General features: G+C 42.1%; 1 protein-coding gene across 1 annotated transcript in view; it reads right to left on the bottom strand.

Moving 5' to 3' along the window:
* Nucleotides 1-7997: 7997 nt before the first annotated feature.
* Nucleotides 7998-17101, bottom strand: part of CEP41 (centrosomal protein 41) — a 36634-nt gene continuing 27530 nt past the window's right edge. Inside the window, exons 6-11 of the mRNA XM_006088347.3 lie at nt 13516-13660; nt 11725-11876; nt 11266-11333; nt 9845-9959; nt 8985-9200; nt 7998-8381 (exon numbers count right to left, since the gene is read on the bottom strand). Coding sequence (XP_006088409.1) covers nt 8233-8381; nt 8985-9200; nt 9845-9959; nt 11266-11333; nt 11725-11876; nt 13516-13660 — 845 coding nt within the window. The 3' untranslated portion in view covers nt 7998-8232. The remainder of the gene's footprint in view (nt 8382-8984; nt 9201-9844; nt 9960-11265; nt 11334-11724; nt 11877-13515; nt 13661-17101) is intronic.

Genomic DNA, 17101 nt, shown 5'->3' with positions numbered 1-17101 from the left:
AGTGAAAAGCTGATCTAACTTTTTGTTTAATAAAGACTAATAAGTGAAAAAATACTGTCAGCAAGAAAATATGTCATTTTACAAAACTGGATTACTTAGATTTCAAGGGGTCAAATTGCTTAATTTAAAACTGTGCTCCCTGCCTGGCCTGTGTGGTTCAGTGGTTGAGTGTCAACCTATGAACCAGGAGGTCACGGTTCAATTCCCGGTCAGGGCACATGCCCAGGTTGTGTGCTTGATCCCCAGTAGGGGGCATGCAGAAGGCAGCTGATCAATGATTCTCCCTCATCATTGATGTTTCTATCTCTCTCTCCCTCTCCTTTCCTCTCTGAAATAAAAAATATGTATATTAAACACACACACACCCTAATAGTAGGAAACACTTTGACATTCAATTTCCAAAACCATCAATAGTATTTGATATACAGATGTCCAATATATATTTGTGGAATGAATGTTCTCCACTTTTTCTAATGAACTCATGAATTTTATAATCTGTCTAGTATAGGCTTGCAAGTTATTTTGAATTCTCCAAGGTGTAGTTTAGAAAGTAAGGCTCTGAGCAAGTAAGAGTGAAGGAAATGGAAAAGACAAAGAATGAAGCACTAGAATGAAAATTCCATGAGGGCAGGGATTGCATTGTTCTTGTTAATACTTAATCCCTACTGGTTGGCCAAGTGCCTGGCACATAGTAGGGACTTAATAAATGCCTGTTAAATGGAGACACAGAATTCATTAATACTTTTCCTTTATATTTTCAATGTAGGAAGAGCATTACATTTTGTTTGCAGATACATATTTTTAAAAAATCTATTGGTGAAATTTTTTATTTTATAAATAAAAGCACAAAAGCTTAAAGAAGCAATAATTTTAGAAAGTATTGTACCATCTATGAAAAAGCATTAATAACCTTGAGGGGAAAAGAGCTCTTATAAGTAAAAGCAGTTCAAAAAATAGACTAATATTTCAAAAGAAAAATAGGCAATTCCCAAAAGAAGAAACACAAAAAGCCAATAAATGTATGAAAGATACTGATCCTCTGAGTAATCTTTTGGCCAATAAAGAAAAACAAATATATTATTTTCTCCCATGATTGACAAAGAATAAAAAGACCAACAAGGGTATGAAGAAATAAGAATGTCTTATCCTACTGGTGGGAGGATAAATTTACACTCCTTCCTGGAGGGCAAATTGGCAATGTGGGTAAATGCATCGCCCTTTGACCCAGAAGTCCACTTGGAAGAATTTATTAAAATATTCAGATAATTTCAAATACGTGTATGTACATGGTGGCAATAATAAAAATTTAAATAAAAAGAAAAAGAACCTAAGTAGATATCAGTATTGATGCGCATGTGACAGTTTTATACACGGAGTATCGTGAAGCCACTGAGGTTTATGTTGACGTGGGAAAATGGTCACAACATCCTGAGTGAAAGAAGCCGGCCGTGCCATGGAAATGTTCTAAAACAGGACTGCGTATGGTTGCACAACTCTGTAAATTTACTGTAACACTGAATTACATATTTTAAATGGGTAGTGGTGGTGGTTTTCCTCTTTAAACTTTTCTGACTTTCTTGCAATGAACTTTAAAAATGGGGGTCGGGGGGTGCTGTTTCAAACACACCATATAACCCATGGATAAAGTTATCTAGTATCAACATCAAATATCTAAATAGCCATCTAAATTTGAGCCCAGCCCTGACTGGTGTTGCTCAGTGGTTGAAGTGTTGGCCCATGGACCGAAGGGTCTTGGGTTTGATTCCTGGTCAGGCACATGCTTGGGTTGCATGTTCAATCTCTCCCTCCTCTCCCCCTCCTTCCATCCCTTCCACTCTCTCTAAAAACCAATGGAAAAAATATCCTCAAGTGAGGATTAACAACAAAAAATAAGTAATACATTTGAGCCCAGATTCTTTTTTATAATTTGTCATTTCTTCTACTCTGGCATCATATTCCACCATCAATTGCCCGGAACAATGCAATTGTCTTATCTTTGGAAAAATTTACACTCCGGATAGAGCTGGAAGCAGCAATTTTTACGAAGAGAAAGGGTTACTCATGCCTCCAGTTGGGGACCATTCCCTGAAGCACTCTGCCGTAGCTCAGAGGGAAATTCCCAAGAGCTCCTTCTGCTCAGATTCTGCTCCCCTAGCTTCTGGGGAATTGACTATGGCAATTGATTATGCTTAGTCTCTAAGGCTTTTCACAATTCCTTATTTTTCAATGAACTCATTTTACTTTTTTCTTAGCCCATTATATATGGCCAGTGAGCCACTGGCGGTCCATGGGAACCCTTCGGGTGGTCTCTGAACTAACACTCACACACACACACACACACACACACACACACACACACACACACGTCTAGCTTTCTGACTTTGGCCTGAAGTTAAAATTGAAATGTCACTGAATGCAATCCAGAAATGACCTCACTGGTCCCTCGTCCAGTGCCGGCTATTCATCATCTCAGCAATTGTTTTGCAAGGGTGAGTGGGACTAGGTGGATCTGAAGATGCAAATGGGCTCTTGCTCTCAGGACTCTAAGGACAGAAACATCCTTCTGTGAACACACTAAGACCCAGATGCTACTTTCAGGAAACTGATATGACCAACTGCAACATTCAGATGGGCCGGCTGAAGGAGGAGCTCTGAGAAAAAAAGCACAGAGCACCCATGAACTCTGAGAAACTGTCAAAGGGTAAGGAATGCTCCCCAAAGCTTTCAGGATCCGCATTAAACTGGGAACGCAAACTGTGAGCATCATTTAACAACCCCAGAGACGGACGCTGCCCGATGTTTCTTGCCAAACTGAAAGAAGAAAATGAAAAGTCTTCTGCTTAACCCGAGCAGCGAGCAGCAGCTCAGCTGCATTTCAGGGGAGTGCAGTGAACGTCGCTGCTAACACCCTTCAGGGGGCACAGAGGGCTGCTGCTGCTTCCTCCCGCCTGGGCCTCAGGCCATGAGCCAGTTCACATCATTTCTGTCTCAACCTCAATCAGAAACATCACCACAAAGGAGAGAAAAGACCAGACACCAATCGTATCAATATGGTTTATTGAATGAACAGTTGGACTTCTTGGGAAAACAGCCTATTTTTTGCCTACAATCTAATGAAAAGTTTGTAACTCGTTCCTTAAGTGACACCTCAGTAGGTGTTCGCTAAGAAACTAAACAAACCCCAGAGACCTTGGAACACCTGTCTTCAGGACAGGTCCCCAGACACCGATGGCGGAAATGCAGACACAGAGTCCAGGGAGCAGATGTCGGTTCCTGAACTTCCCTCGCCTTTGGCGCCGCGGAGGAGGAGTGCTTCCTGTGGAGTCTCAGGTGAAGGGGGGGAGGGGGGAGCCAGCAGCCAGGGGAGGTTACATTCTCATTGGTAAGTCGGAGGCCTGGCGAGGGAGAGTGTGGTTGTGCGCAGCTGATGGAACCTGCTCTGGAGCCACAGTTCTCCAGCTGGGTCCTGTCCTCCCGACCTTCTAGCTCAGTGACTCGGGGCGAGTTGCTTCGTTTCCACTCCACCCTCAGTCTCCTACCTGAAAATGACGGCGCCTACCTCGCGGGACTGCTGTGAGAACTAAACGAGTCAAAACACAAAACAAAGACTCTCGAAACACTGCCTGACACATAGTCAGCTCTCCATCCATGTCTGCTAGTACGACTGTCTGGACATCTTCAAGATTCGAAATAAGAGAGAAAACATAACTCACTCTCAGCTGGGGATGGAGTGGGACCCGAATTTGGTGAATGCTGAAGGCAGACTGCAGACAGCAGGGAATAATGAGGCCCTCACAGCTCTCCGGGGCCTCCTGCAGCGGGTAATCTAAAAACCTCAGGGTTGTGAATGCCTCTCCCACAAAAGCAGGACGTGCACAAGGGGATGAAAGAGAAAGCGCTTCCCGGATGTCCAGAATGGCCGGCCGGCATTGAGTCGCCCCACAATGGGCCTCACATCCCAGACTGCAGACTTGACAGGTTCCATTCACTTGGTCACACACCCTGATTAAGGGCCACTGTCATCTAGTTGGTGATTTTCACCCTCTAGGAGCTTATAGTCAAAATAAAATTTCAAATAATTAAAAAAATGTAGCCCACCAGGTAACAGCATCTGGTCAGTGACCTCTGTTTGCCCCACATTTTACCAAGCGCCTGGGGATGGTGCACACGTGAGAAGAATCTGCTGCTGCATTTGGAACAAAGAGGATCAGCATCAGAGAGGGAGGCCATCGGGATGGTGGCGTGACCAACAGAGTTTTGTAAACACATAAAACCATGCACTGGATCCTGTTCTGCCAGAATTCAATGCTGAGAAGTTTCCGTTACATATTTTATGCTATAATTGACCTGTGTACCAATTTAAGAACACCACAATAGACAATTTCAATAATTACTACAATTGTGGGAAAGAATTGCTAGCAAAATGTATTTTGAACACTTTGCAAGCACAGCCTGTTTTATTTACTGTTTTTATGAGGAAAATATATTTGCTAATCAAAAAAGTAATTGAACTGCATGTAAGCATGTCATCATGCTCACATAACCAAACTGATGAATTAGAATCCATGTTTCTGATGTTTCTTGGGGAAAAAAAAAGAATTATGGAGTTACATCTTGGAAAAGAATTGTGAAGAAAACAAAGGCACACAAAATACACTGAGAACATTCTGGAACTGGGAAAAGAAAGGTTCTTCATGATTATCTTCAGAGTAGAGCAAGAAGGGAGCACGGATTTAAATCCAGGTGGACAGAAATTAATTATCTCCCTTAAAAAAAGTCAGATAACACAAAAGACAGAATCTATAACCCATAAATAACATGACAGGAGCCAAAACCAAACAAGAAAAATTACCTCCATATTTCTTCCTAGTCTAGGACTCTGATTCCCCTTATATTCCAGAAGGGAATTAGAGAAAAGGAGGTTTTGTTTTGGACTGTGTTCTTGGTGAGTAGCCTAAAGTCTAAAGAATTTTTTTCTGGTCTCAATAGCACCATAGGAAAAATCCCTCAGCAACTAATGAGCATTGTTTGTCCTCTTTTCATTCTGATTTACACCAAGTCCAATATGATTGTGCTGGTTCTGGCTTTCCACTCAAGGGAAAAAATAAAATGACTTTAAGGTTATTTGAATCATTCTTTACCTTTCAATAGATTAAATCTGACATTATTACAGCCCAAGATTGTTCTTTTTGTTTTTGAATGAGTAACGCAGCTTTTCCCTCCCGCCCCACTTCTTGCCTCCTTGCCTCTCCCCTTCCTTCCCTTCTTTCTTTCTTAAATACATAACCCTTTAGAGCAGTGGTTCTCAACCTTCCTAATGCCGCGACCCTTTAATACAGTTCTTCATGTTGTGGTGACCCCCAACCATAAAATTATTTTCGTTGCTACTTCATAACTGTAATTTTGCTACTATTATGAATCATCATGTAAATATCTGATATGCAGGATGTATTTTCATTGTTACAAATTGAACATCATTAAAGCATAGTGATTAATCACAAAAACAATATGTAATTATATATGTGTTTTCCGATGGTCTTAGGCGACCCCTGTGAAAGGGTCGTTCCACCCCCAGGTTGAGAACCGCTGCTTTAGAGCATTGAACGTACTATTTAGACTTGGGCCCTCACCGCGGCGCAGATGGAGCTGTAGCTGTGCACTGATAAAGCACCTTCCATGTAGGGGGTCGCGAGCCCAGGGCCTCTCGTCAACCCTTGAAACACTGTCACTAAAGCCCTGCTGTCATGTGTTTCAGGTGGCAATTAGTCCCTGTCTGAGCATGACACCCAGGCCTCTGACTGGAGAGCTGACGTCCCTTGCCCTCACCGGAATGGCTCCTGATTTATTTATATAAATATCCCCAGTCTCACATGGCTCCCCAAAATCACCTCACCAGAGAGGAAGGGAGAATTTGGCAGAGGTCAGCATATCAATAGCAAACAACAAATGAATAACTACGCACTTTAATATTCAACATTCATCATTGCACAGAGTATCACTGATCACTTAAATAATACATGTCAGTTAACCTAATGCAGAAACGAGTAAAGTCAAACATTCAAAGCAATACCTTGAGCATGGAAAGACTGCGAGTGCCACTTAACACCCGCAGTGCAGCGCCAGAATGGGTCTTTAGGAATAGCGACTCGCAATCCTTACCAACGGGGCAAAGCACTGTGGGGAACGACACACAAACACACACAGCCTGTCAGACAGCTCGGCTAAATGCACAGCAGTTCTGACGGGTTTGGCGAACCTGACTTTCCACGTATGTACAGTAGTTTCCAACACTCGAGTGTCGTTGGGTGCTGGGGATGCAGAGTAGGAAGACAGGGGGGCTACCATTTACTCTAAAATAGAATCGAGTGGGGAAACCTAAACTCCTGACTAGTCAATTTTAAAATGGCATAACCAGAACTTTGTTACAGAGAAAACAGTTTTTTTTTTCTTCTTAAAAATGTATGTGTGTCAAAAAGGCTGAAAATCTTGTCCGTGCTAGGGGAAAGTTGAGTGTGGAAAAATCTGCATTAAAAAAAAATGTATGTTGTAAAGAAAATAAGAAGCCAGAGCATTTTGGCATTAGCAACAGGCCGCACTAGTTCTCAGGCAATAAATTTATGGGGAAACATGACAGGCTCCTCATTAAAGCTATGTGTACGTTGGCTGGATTTTATACAAGATTCTTGACTCTTGTGGAAAACTGGGCACGGCTTGACATCTGAACAATGTCGCTGGTTTGTTTGATTTCTAAAGCATTGGAAAATGTTATACTTTGGAAATCAAGTAGAGAGGAATAAACATACTGCAACAGAACTGGGCTGAATCGGAAAGTTCTTTTTCCATATGAATCTATGCGATATTTATTACCTTTACTTCTCTTACAAACACAGCCCCCTTGCTAGAAATACTGCGGTACTTTTTTCTTTTTCTTTTTTTTTTTTTTGATGGCGAGAAAATAGTGCCGTTAAGGCGAATCTTACCCAGCAGCAGTAACCACCTAAGGATAGGCAATTTTCAGTTGGCTTTTCAGAAGCTGGTTGCCATGACAAAAAGCACAATTTATTCCTCAGTTCCTTATCGCAGCTACAGATCACAGACCATAAAAATTAACAAGGCTCTTTTCCTTTTCCTGATGATTTCAGAGTTCCTCATCCTTACCTGAGGTCTTTTGTTCCCCCAATTAAATGGAATGAATGTCAGTCATCTAGCAATTCAATTAATGCTGATTCAAAATTCTGGCCCAAACCAGAATCTATAATCACAACCTCCTAATCACAGCTCAGCCATGAGAATGAAAAGTAAGTAGGAAATTGCACTAATTACTCAATTAGACTAATACTGTATTTTAAGCAAGGGCTTAAGGGGCTGTCAGCTCTGACAAAGGACCATGGAGGCGCCCTCACCTGTGTGCCCTCGGCGGCCCGCCCGGCGCTGATGTGCACAAGTGGCCATGATTTCTGCCCATCTAAGGCGGGATGGGCCCAAGCTGGGTGATGGAAATTCCTAACAGAGACACCAGCGAGGGACAGCCCTGCACACGGACAGCCGGGATTTCTGGGAGGCCGTGTCCGGGGAAGGCACTGAGCACACACCGCCACCGGCGCTGGCTCCAGGAAGCGTGCCGCGAGGAGGAACGTCCAGGAAGTGTGAGAGCTGCTGCACTGAACCTTAAAATTGAGTGATGCTTGCGGAACCAGCCTCCAAACTCATCACAGAGCCCGTATCTGCGCTGGGAAGAGAGCCTCGACCTGCGGCCCTCCCCTGGGGGCTCTGGGGAGGCTGGGAGCTAAGAGTCAGCCGCACCCCAGGGCCAGCTTCTCAGGCAGCACAGCCTCTCTGGACAGCCTCCATGAAACCAAGAACGTGAGTGGAAAAGAACTGGGTGGGAAGAACACCCCAGATGTGACTGAAGTATTTACACAACAGCACGGGATACACACCCCAACAAGCTGGGCCCTATTACAAACACGACACCCCCCTCAACCCCCCTTCCAGCCCCCCCACCCCCAGAGACCCTTTCTTCCTACTCAGTTCCAGAGATGTGAATATGGTGTGGATGACGGGTGGACACGAGCCTGTGCTGCCTCTGGTTCGTGTACAAACCCTTCTGGAGCTGGAGAGGAAGAGGGCAGGGGCCTATCACATGTCCTGGTCTGAAAAGGACCAGCTGGGGTACTGCTCAGGGGTCCGGAAGCAGAGAAAACATTTATTTGAGTGGGACAGACAGAGTCTTTACTTCCAGGGTTTGCCTTGCAGGTGGCCGCTGCCTTGAGAGCGGGGGTTCGCGTGGCTGGCAGGGCCCCCGCTGGACAGGTTCTGCGCGCTGCGGGTGCCGGGGACCTTGGCGTCTCTGGCCGAGGCGTTGGCGTGGCTCAGCCGGCCTGAGGGAGCAAGAGAGCAGGGAGAGAGCTGCAAGCATGGTCCCAGGGACCATCTGCCAAGTACACTTTTAAACGCATGAAGTCTTATGCTACAACCACTTTGAAGCTAATCAAGTCCTATTCAGCATTCTCTTAAGGCTAAAACCTACTGTTTATCCTTGTGACCAACTTAACGATGGGGAAAAGGGCAGGGATGAAAGGCAACCCAGCCAAGCTAGCCTGTGCCACCTTCCTTCTAGGCAGAGAAGTGAGCAGGAGCGATGAGAGGACAGAGAAGAGGAAGTAGTGTGCAGAGGAAAGGCCTGAAGTGGTCTGTGTGCCTAGAAGCAACAGAAGGAAATGAAGACTTTCCAAGAAGGAATCTGGATGCTTCAGGTTGGCCTCTCAACTCTGCCTGAGACACACACGTCGATAAAGTCTCTCCTCTCCTCTCTGTGCACAATGCCCAATTCTTGCCACAATCTCGCATCACCTCCACTTGCCCCCCTCCCTGCATCGCTCCTGTACCCTTCCAAAATACTGGAAGACTCTGAATATATTACAAGGGATCACAAATCTCAAGCTCTACAGAAAGTATGATCTCTAAAGGTCAAAAGATCTTACTGAGGTTGTCTGTCGGACCCTGCTCCTCTTCCAGGTAATATTCTATCTGTTTTAGGTCTTCTGGGGTAAATCTCCACTTATTCTCAGCCGGTGGGGGTGGCACTTTGGGGCTGGGTCGTTTCCGGGCAGAACCAGGAGGAAGGGCTTGCTGGCAAGATGCAGGCAGGGAACCCGTAATCAGTCCTTCTGGGAATTTCTGAGCTAAGACTTTGAGACCTGGGTGTGGGAGATCAGAGAGAAAGCAGCGTCACCACTGCGAGGCCAAGGCGAAACCTGACAAGGAGCCCGCATGCCTCCTCATCCCTGGCTTCCAAGTCGAGGCCGGCACCCGTGGCGAAATCTCTCTCCGCTGCTTCACCATTTACGAAAATTACACCAGAAAACGTCGCTTGTGATGTGGGATTCTGAGAATTCCCCCAGAAATCCTTCTGCGTAAGTGCTCAGCATCAAAGCTTCCTCACAGAGCCCTGATGCCATGTCAGTATTTCAGGAATTTAAAACATGCGCCGATAAAGCGCAGGGAGGTTTCACAGAACTGCCTCCTTTCAGCCGCACGGCTCTCTCTGTCCAAAGCACAGGCAGCCCTGGGTCTATTGTGCCGCGCTTTATTGCACTTCACAGATGTATTTTTATTTATTTTTATTTTTTAGAAACCGAAGGCAAGACCCTCTACCAGCAAAAAGATTATGACTCGCTTTGCTGGGATACTTGCTTGGTAGTGGCGGTCTGCGTGTGTCCGAGGAACGCCTGTGCTAAATCCTGACCTCTCCCAGGAAAAAGGGGGTGACGTGGGGGTGAAGGACTGTGAGCCCCGATTTCAGCCTTTAAAGCCTGGAGCAGAACACAGCCCGCTCGCTCACCTCCGGAAAGCATGAAGAGGTTTTCAAATCCCCGCTCGCACATGGTGGTGGCCGCCTGGCTGGCCAGCCTCTCGTCGTCGTCATACAGAATGATGATCTTGCCGTGAGCATTTTTCTACGAGTCAGACGAGTTAAGGTTTGACCACACTGAGATAATGCTTCTAGATTACAAGGAACAGAGAGCTGTCCAAGTTCACCTCTCTGAATTCAGGGGAACGCCAGACGGGCCCTCTGTTTACCCATCACACTGGCAGTTACTGGATTTCTTCCTGTCATGGAACCCGCTCGAGCCGGTATTCTCTTCTCTTATAAACTAACAGTACCCTGATCCAAGACGCACGAGGTACACTACACACCCTTTAGCTCTGTTATCATCTCAACCCTGGAGAACAAGTATTACAAGTCCATTCTATAGGCAAGGAAGTAGAAAAACTTTTATGTTCAATATGCTCTAACGCAGCCTTGTTTATAATAGTAAAAAAAAAAGTACAATAAAGTGGAACGTTTTAGTAAATTATAGTACATCTGAAGACATATACACTATATCAAAAATGGAGTTTATAAAGACCGGGTGTTAGTGTGACAAAGTACACTGTAATATCAAGTGCGGAAAAAGCAAGACACTAAATTATATATACAGTATGATTTCTACTTTGTTAAAACATACATAGAAGATAGTCTGGAGTAAAATATACAAAAAATGTAATAAGAGTTGTTCAAATGGGTGATTATCAAAGATTTCAATTTTCTTTCTCACATACTTTAATATTTAAATTATTTTCTATTTGTATGATTTTTATGAGCAAAAATATTAAAATTTTAAGAAGAAAAAAGTTAAAATAGAAGGAAGAAAATTTACTTCATAAGTTTTACCTGGGAAAGCTTTCTGGGGGGAAAAACGTCTTAGGACTCTTTTGTGAGAGAAGGAGAGAGAGAGAGAGAGAGAGAGAGAGAGAGAGAGAGAGAGAGAGAAACATCAATGTGAGAACAAACAACCATTGGCTAACTACTGCATGCTCCCACCAGGGAACAAGCTCACAACTGGGGATATGCCCTGACCGGGAATCGAACCTGGAACCTTTCGGTGCACAGGACAATGCCCAACCAACTGAGCCACACCAGCCAGGACAGGACTAACTCTTAATGGATCATAGCCTTTAACCTGATGTTCGTTAGCCCAGTGCAGTATGGCTTGGAACCATCTGCAATCATAGTCAGCATATTCAGTAACAGCTAAGAATCCCAATTCTAAAATATGCCAAAATAAGCTAATTACTATAAAAAGTCATGCACACATTGCTTCCCGGCCTTTTGGCTAAGATCAAGTGATGTATCAAAAGTCCTTCACAGAGTTTTCCTGGTAAGTTTGATTATTACAAACCTCATCCTCACCCAACTCCTTAAAATGCAACAAAGGATACATATTCAAGAATGTCATTTGAATAAGGGTTCATTGTTCTAGACAGAGTTGCAATTGGGTAACTGTAAGCTGTAAAGAAAGGAAAATTAGGAAGTTTGTAGCTTTCCTAGTACAACTTGACCCCGCCCCCCAGTGGGTTTAAAGTCTCACTAAAAGCTTAAAGAAATATATTTTCAAAATCAACAAGCCATAAACCTAAATACTTTTGTGAAAGAAAAGAAACAGGACACTATAAACAAAATATGAAGCTTTACTTGACTGTATCTGACGTTCGCCCTGGGCCCTGAGCCACGGGAGCGCGTCATCGGCCTGTCTCAGAGCATTATGGGAAAGCCAACTCACCATGGACCGGGCTAGCATATGGCCCCTTAACTGCTGACCATGGGATGTGGTCAGGGGGCCGGGATGCAAGAACGGGCGGCGGTGTTGGGAGGAGGCACTGTGAGGCCGCCTCTCTTACCTCCAACAATGTGGCATTGCTGGTAAGAGTCTCTATCGCGCACATCGAGCAGCAGGAAGGGGCAGTCGGGGTACGGCTTGTCTCTGCTGTTGGGCTCCGCTTTCTTCGCCAGCCCTTTGTCTAGATCCAGTTCTCCAACACCACTGATGACGCTGCAAGTGGAAAAGTAGGTCAGCAGCAGCTAGCCTTAAAGGTCAGATGCTTTTCCTCAGAATAGCGAGAGAGAGCTCAGTGTCTTTTCAAAAGACACTGCAAAGCAAAAGGAAAATGGGTATAGTGTCTCAGTTCTGCTTCTGAATACAAGATCCTGTGGTTCCTATTTTATCTCACTGGGCCCCAAGGCGAGGACCCACAGGTCCCCACTTACCTCCCGACAGTGTACGCCAGGCCATTAGCCTGGCTGAGGGGGGAGACGCTGTAGGGTGCATGCCTCCTCCAGCAATCAGGGCAGCATTCAGGGAAAGAGGCGGCGAACAATCAATCCAATGGAATTTTGAGGGGCGTAAGAGAGCAGAGCAAAAGGGGAAAGAATAAGGCTGATGGGGCAGGATAAACGAAGGCCTTTCTATATGTAATGGAAAGTAACAACGACGTTTTAATTTATTCATTGAGTCTATCCAATCTGGATTTTGAACCTTAATGTTTTTAGTAGTTACGTGTACTTACTTCCATTTTATAGGTTATGATGTTGAGGTTGAAGAGGCTTTTAGATTTAGTGACATTCATAGAATCAGACACAGGAAAAGCTAAGATTAAAATGAGTTCACCACTGACAGTTCTAGTTTAAGGTCATAAAATCACTAAAATTGGTCACCATATTAATATTATAGGCAAAATGAGGTTAAAACATGGATCAAAGGAATAAGAGCAGTAGGTGTTATGAACAAAATGGCAAGTAGTGGAGCGTCGCTATGAGAAGATGATCACTTTCCTGGCAAATGTGAAGACATGTATGCCAAACCACAGACTGACATGCAGTATATAGTTCCTCCCCATCACAGCAAGTCAAATTCTGCATTTAAATCTGATAAGCGTCATAACTACATGCCATGTAGTGCATATTTTGTTGAACCACAGGAGAAGAAATTCTACCCTCAATGGTAGTCTCGTTGGTCTATTTGTTTTGAAAGCAATTTTAGAGTCCTTGCACAAAAGTAGTTATAAAAATAATAACAGTGGTATAGACGATAGCAATTCTTTCACTAGTTGGACTATTTTACCAGTAGGAGGGGTGGGTATGTGCCAAAAGTTAGCACTGTCTTATAGTCAACAGTTACTATTTGTGGGAAAGTGAGGCGTCACAGTGTACGGAAGAAGGACCAGCCACGTGCAGCTGGAGGATCGACACCGAGGGCTGCTCTCACTCCTCTTTGCACCTGTGTGATAGCAGAGGCCTGTGTGTGCCTCTCCACTTTCCTTCTGATTCAAGTCAGGGGACTTATAAGGGGCAACAGACAGAAAAGGCGAAGGGAATCATGCTCTCTGAGTCAAAAGACAGTAGTTGTAAAGCCAGGTCCTGAGAGCAAACGTGTATACAGGAGGGGCGAGAAGAGTGGAAGCGAGGTGTGAAAATTAATGCTCTCCCAACAACAGAGTCTTACATTCACCGACGGAGGATGCTGTGGGAAGACTCAGGAGGAGGCATTTACATAGAGAGAAAGTAGAAGGTTGGGTGAGAATGTGGGGCTTCACCATTGCCAGTCTGTTCCTGAGGTACTTAAGCCACTGAAATCGGTCTCTCGCCTGATAGGAAGGTAAGATGCAGGGGAAGCACGGATCTGATTGGAGTACCTCTGGAGTGTCGAGCGACTGGAGTCCCCCGCTCCCACGCTATTTATGAACTGGACAGGGCTCGGCGGCTGCTCATCGGGGCTCCCCTTCCCATTGGTCCTGGCAGCAACTTCGGCATCAGGGTCTGAAGTCGCAGAATCATTGTCTAAAACGTGCAAATAAAGAAACAAGTACATTTAATGGTAGAACCTGTATTTACTTATCAGGCAGGGCCACTGAAATTAGGTCAAGAAAAGGAGCGCACATCACCTTATTTAAATTGTTCTATAAATTCTCAAATTAGGTATATAGGTTCTCAAAATGCCACCTGTGGACCCCAGGAGTCCCCAAGGCCCTTTCAGGGGATCTGCAAGGTAAAGACTGTTTTCATAATGATGCTGAGATGTTATTTATCTTTTTTACTGTGTTATTTGCCCCGATGGTGCAAATAAAATGGTGGATAACACTGCTAGTGCCTTAGCAAGAGCCAGGGTCATGGTGCTAAGGTTTATTAGCAATCACCCTGTTTGCACCAACCTGCAATCACAGTTAATATGGCAATCTCACTTAAAAATCGTCCCTGGTGATGCACTAATAATGAACAGCTTTATTAAATTTTACCCTCACGTACACGCCTTTTTCATATTCTGTGTGATGAAATGGGGAATTGCATACCGACCGTTTGCTACATACCCAGGTCCCATGGTTGTCTCAAGGAAAAGCATTAGTCTGATTATTGCTGCTTTTGCCCTGAACACCATTTTTACTTGGAAGAAAATCTGAGAAAAACTGGTTACTTAGACGTGTGCATTTGGCAGACATGAAAAAAAAATGATCTAAGTGAAAAAGTGAACTTGTCATTTCAAGGAAAACAACTGATGGCATTTGTTGCAATGATTACATTTTGAATAAAAATCATAATTTTGGAAGCTATGTACCATCGGGAGCTTGACTGTTTCTCCATACTTAATGCCTTTTCTGATAAGATAGGCGGTGAGATTGATGAATGTGTTTGTTTGTTTTTTATGCTGTGTAATGAAATTTGTCAACATTGGGAAGATCTTCATAACTCAGTGAACCAATAATTTTCGCACGACCAAGGCATGATGTTATAAAATCATACACGGATAAAAGATTCATTCAAAGTGCAAGACAGACCGATGGCTTTTAATGTAACAGAGTGTGAAAAATTCATTAATATGGTTTCAGATTCTACATTACAACTAACCTTTAGGAAACTATCAGTTGTTGTTTTGGTGTTGTATCAAAGAAAGATATCCACAATAATGGAAAGGGCTATTAAAACACTCTGCCGTTTATATCCACAGGTCTGTGACGCCAGATTTTCTTCAGATGCTTCAACCCAAATAGCATATTGCAACACATTGAATACAGAAGATAGGAGGATCACCTGTTTTCTATTAAATCAGACATTAATGAGATTTACCCAAAAAAGTAAGTAATTCCATTCTCAGAAAATTTTTTATTTTAGAAATATAGCTATTTTGCATAAAAATATGTTATTTATGTTTATAATGGGTGAAATAGTGAGTAAATATTTTTAAGTCCTGTTTAAAATCTTAATACCCTAAATATTAATAGGTGTAATTTACATAAACCAAAACTTTTTGAGGTTCTCAATAATTGTTATAGTGTGGAGGGAGATTATTACCAAAAAGTCTGAGAATTTACTGTTCTAACCAGTATAATTAGAGAAGAAATAGAAATGAGATCTTAATTTGGATATTATATAATATACTGAGCAACTTCAAGAGATTCCTATAAGCATAAGAAAAATAATTAGGTGGTTAGATAAAAATATAAATACTAACAAAATATTTTTCCTATATACCAATTAGAAAATAATATGAAGATCTCATTTACAGTAACAATTACAGATATACAATATACTCACCTAGAAAATAAACCTAATTAAGAAATGTAAAGATCTGGTAAAAACTTGTAAATCCTTTATAGGTCTTATAAAAATTAACTTAGGGACATTAACCTGAATGAAGAGAGTGGCATACATTGAGTAGTCCTGACTGGGTGACTAAAAGTTAAATGATTTAATCCTTTCCGGATTTATTTTTTAGCCTTAATACAAATCCCAATGGGATAAAAAAAAGTTTAAAAGGATTTTAACTATAAGAAGAAAAAAAATTATACATACATATATAAAAATTTAGAGAACCTGATTCATCAAATAGTAACATATATTGAAAAGGTAAATGATAAAAGCAATGCTGAAGTACAACCAGAACAATAGAATACAATAGAGAACACAGAAACAAACCCTAGAATATATATAAGAAGCTAATATATGTTCAAGGTGGCATCACAAAACAGTTGATAAAGGAGAACTACTGAATAAATGCTGTTGAAATCATCTGTCAACTATCTAGAAAAATCAAATTTAGCTAACCTCTCACATCATATACCAAAATACAGGGTTTCTCCTCCAAAAAAGTATACACACTTTGAATGATCATAAAGTCAGTGTTTATTAACATATAGTTCATTAAAAAAATTTAAAGAAAGGTACAGAAATGAATACTTTTTTGTGTGTCAATGCCTGTTTTCAAACTGATGACCGTTTTGGTCCAGACACCGCTGATAACATGAAGCAATGAAATCACAAATATTAAGAATCATTTTGTTCAGTATTTGTGTGCCCTCAATTTGTCAACTATTGCCGGTTTTGTACCGTAAACTTTCTTTTATGTATCCCCATAAAAAAAGTCTAGTGGCACTTTAGGATACATTTTCTTTGTTCAAAGCTTAGTCTGGCTTCACCCATTATTTCAAATCAGTTAAACCTGAAAAGAAGCGAAAATTAAGTGATTATCAGCTGGTAAAGTGTGCATACACTTTTTTGGGACACCCTATATATGTAACAGATAGATTGATATTAAAACAAAAACAAAACTAACAAGCAAGTTGATAGGAGAAAATAGAGGTAAATAATTTATCTTATTTTAGAATTTGTGAATCTAAAGCAATAAAACAAAACATAACATGAATGGCTGATTTAATCATGTAAACATGCAAACCTCATATATGTCAAAATCAACACAAAGAAAATTAAAAGGTGAATAACAAATTAGGAAAAAATACCTGTAACATATATGGATGAGAAAAGGTTAATATACTTAATTTACAGAGTTTAAAAAAATTAACTAGCTCCTTAATTGAAAAAAGGCTCATGTGTATAAGGTAAAAATGCAAACAGCATAAATTTATGTGGAAAGGAAGCCATCTTCCGATTCCAGATGCATGGCCCTCGGGCCTCCTCCCCCAAGGGAACCAGCTTCACATATTTATGTCTCCTTCCAGAAATAAAACAACTACATACTTCTGCATATATTTTATTTCCTCCCCTTTTTACATGTCCAGGAGAACGCTATTCATACTGCTCTACACCTTGGCTTTTGTTTTGTTGTTTTATTTTTACTTGATAATACAGCTTGGAAATTGTTCCAAATCATCAAGTAAAGATTTTTCTCCTTTATTTCCAAGGCTGTATTGGTTTCCAAAGTAAAAAGATATCATACTTACATAACGCTTTCATAAAACAGTAAGTAAAAGATGAACATTCCATTAGAAA

Source organism: Myotis lucifugus, unplaced genomic scaffold, assembly GCF_000147115.1.
Source record: "Myotis lucifugus unplaced genomic scaffold, Myoluc2.0 scaffold_46, whole genome shotgun sequence".
In the NCBI taxonomy this organism is placed as follows: domain Eukaryota; kingdom Metazoa; phylum Chordata; class Mammalia; order Chiroptera; family Vespertilionidae; genus Myotis; species Myotis lucifugus.
Note: the sequence above shows the minus strand (reverse complement) of the source record. Positions and strands in the feature narration are given on the sequence as shown.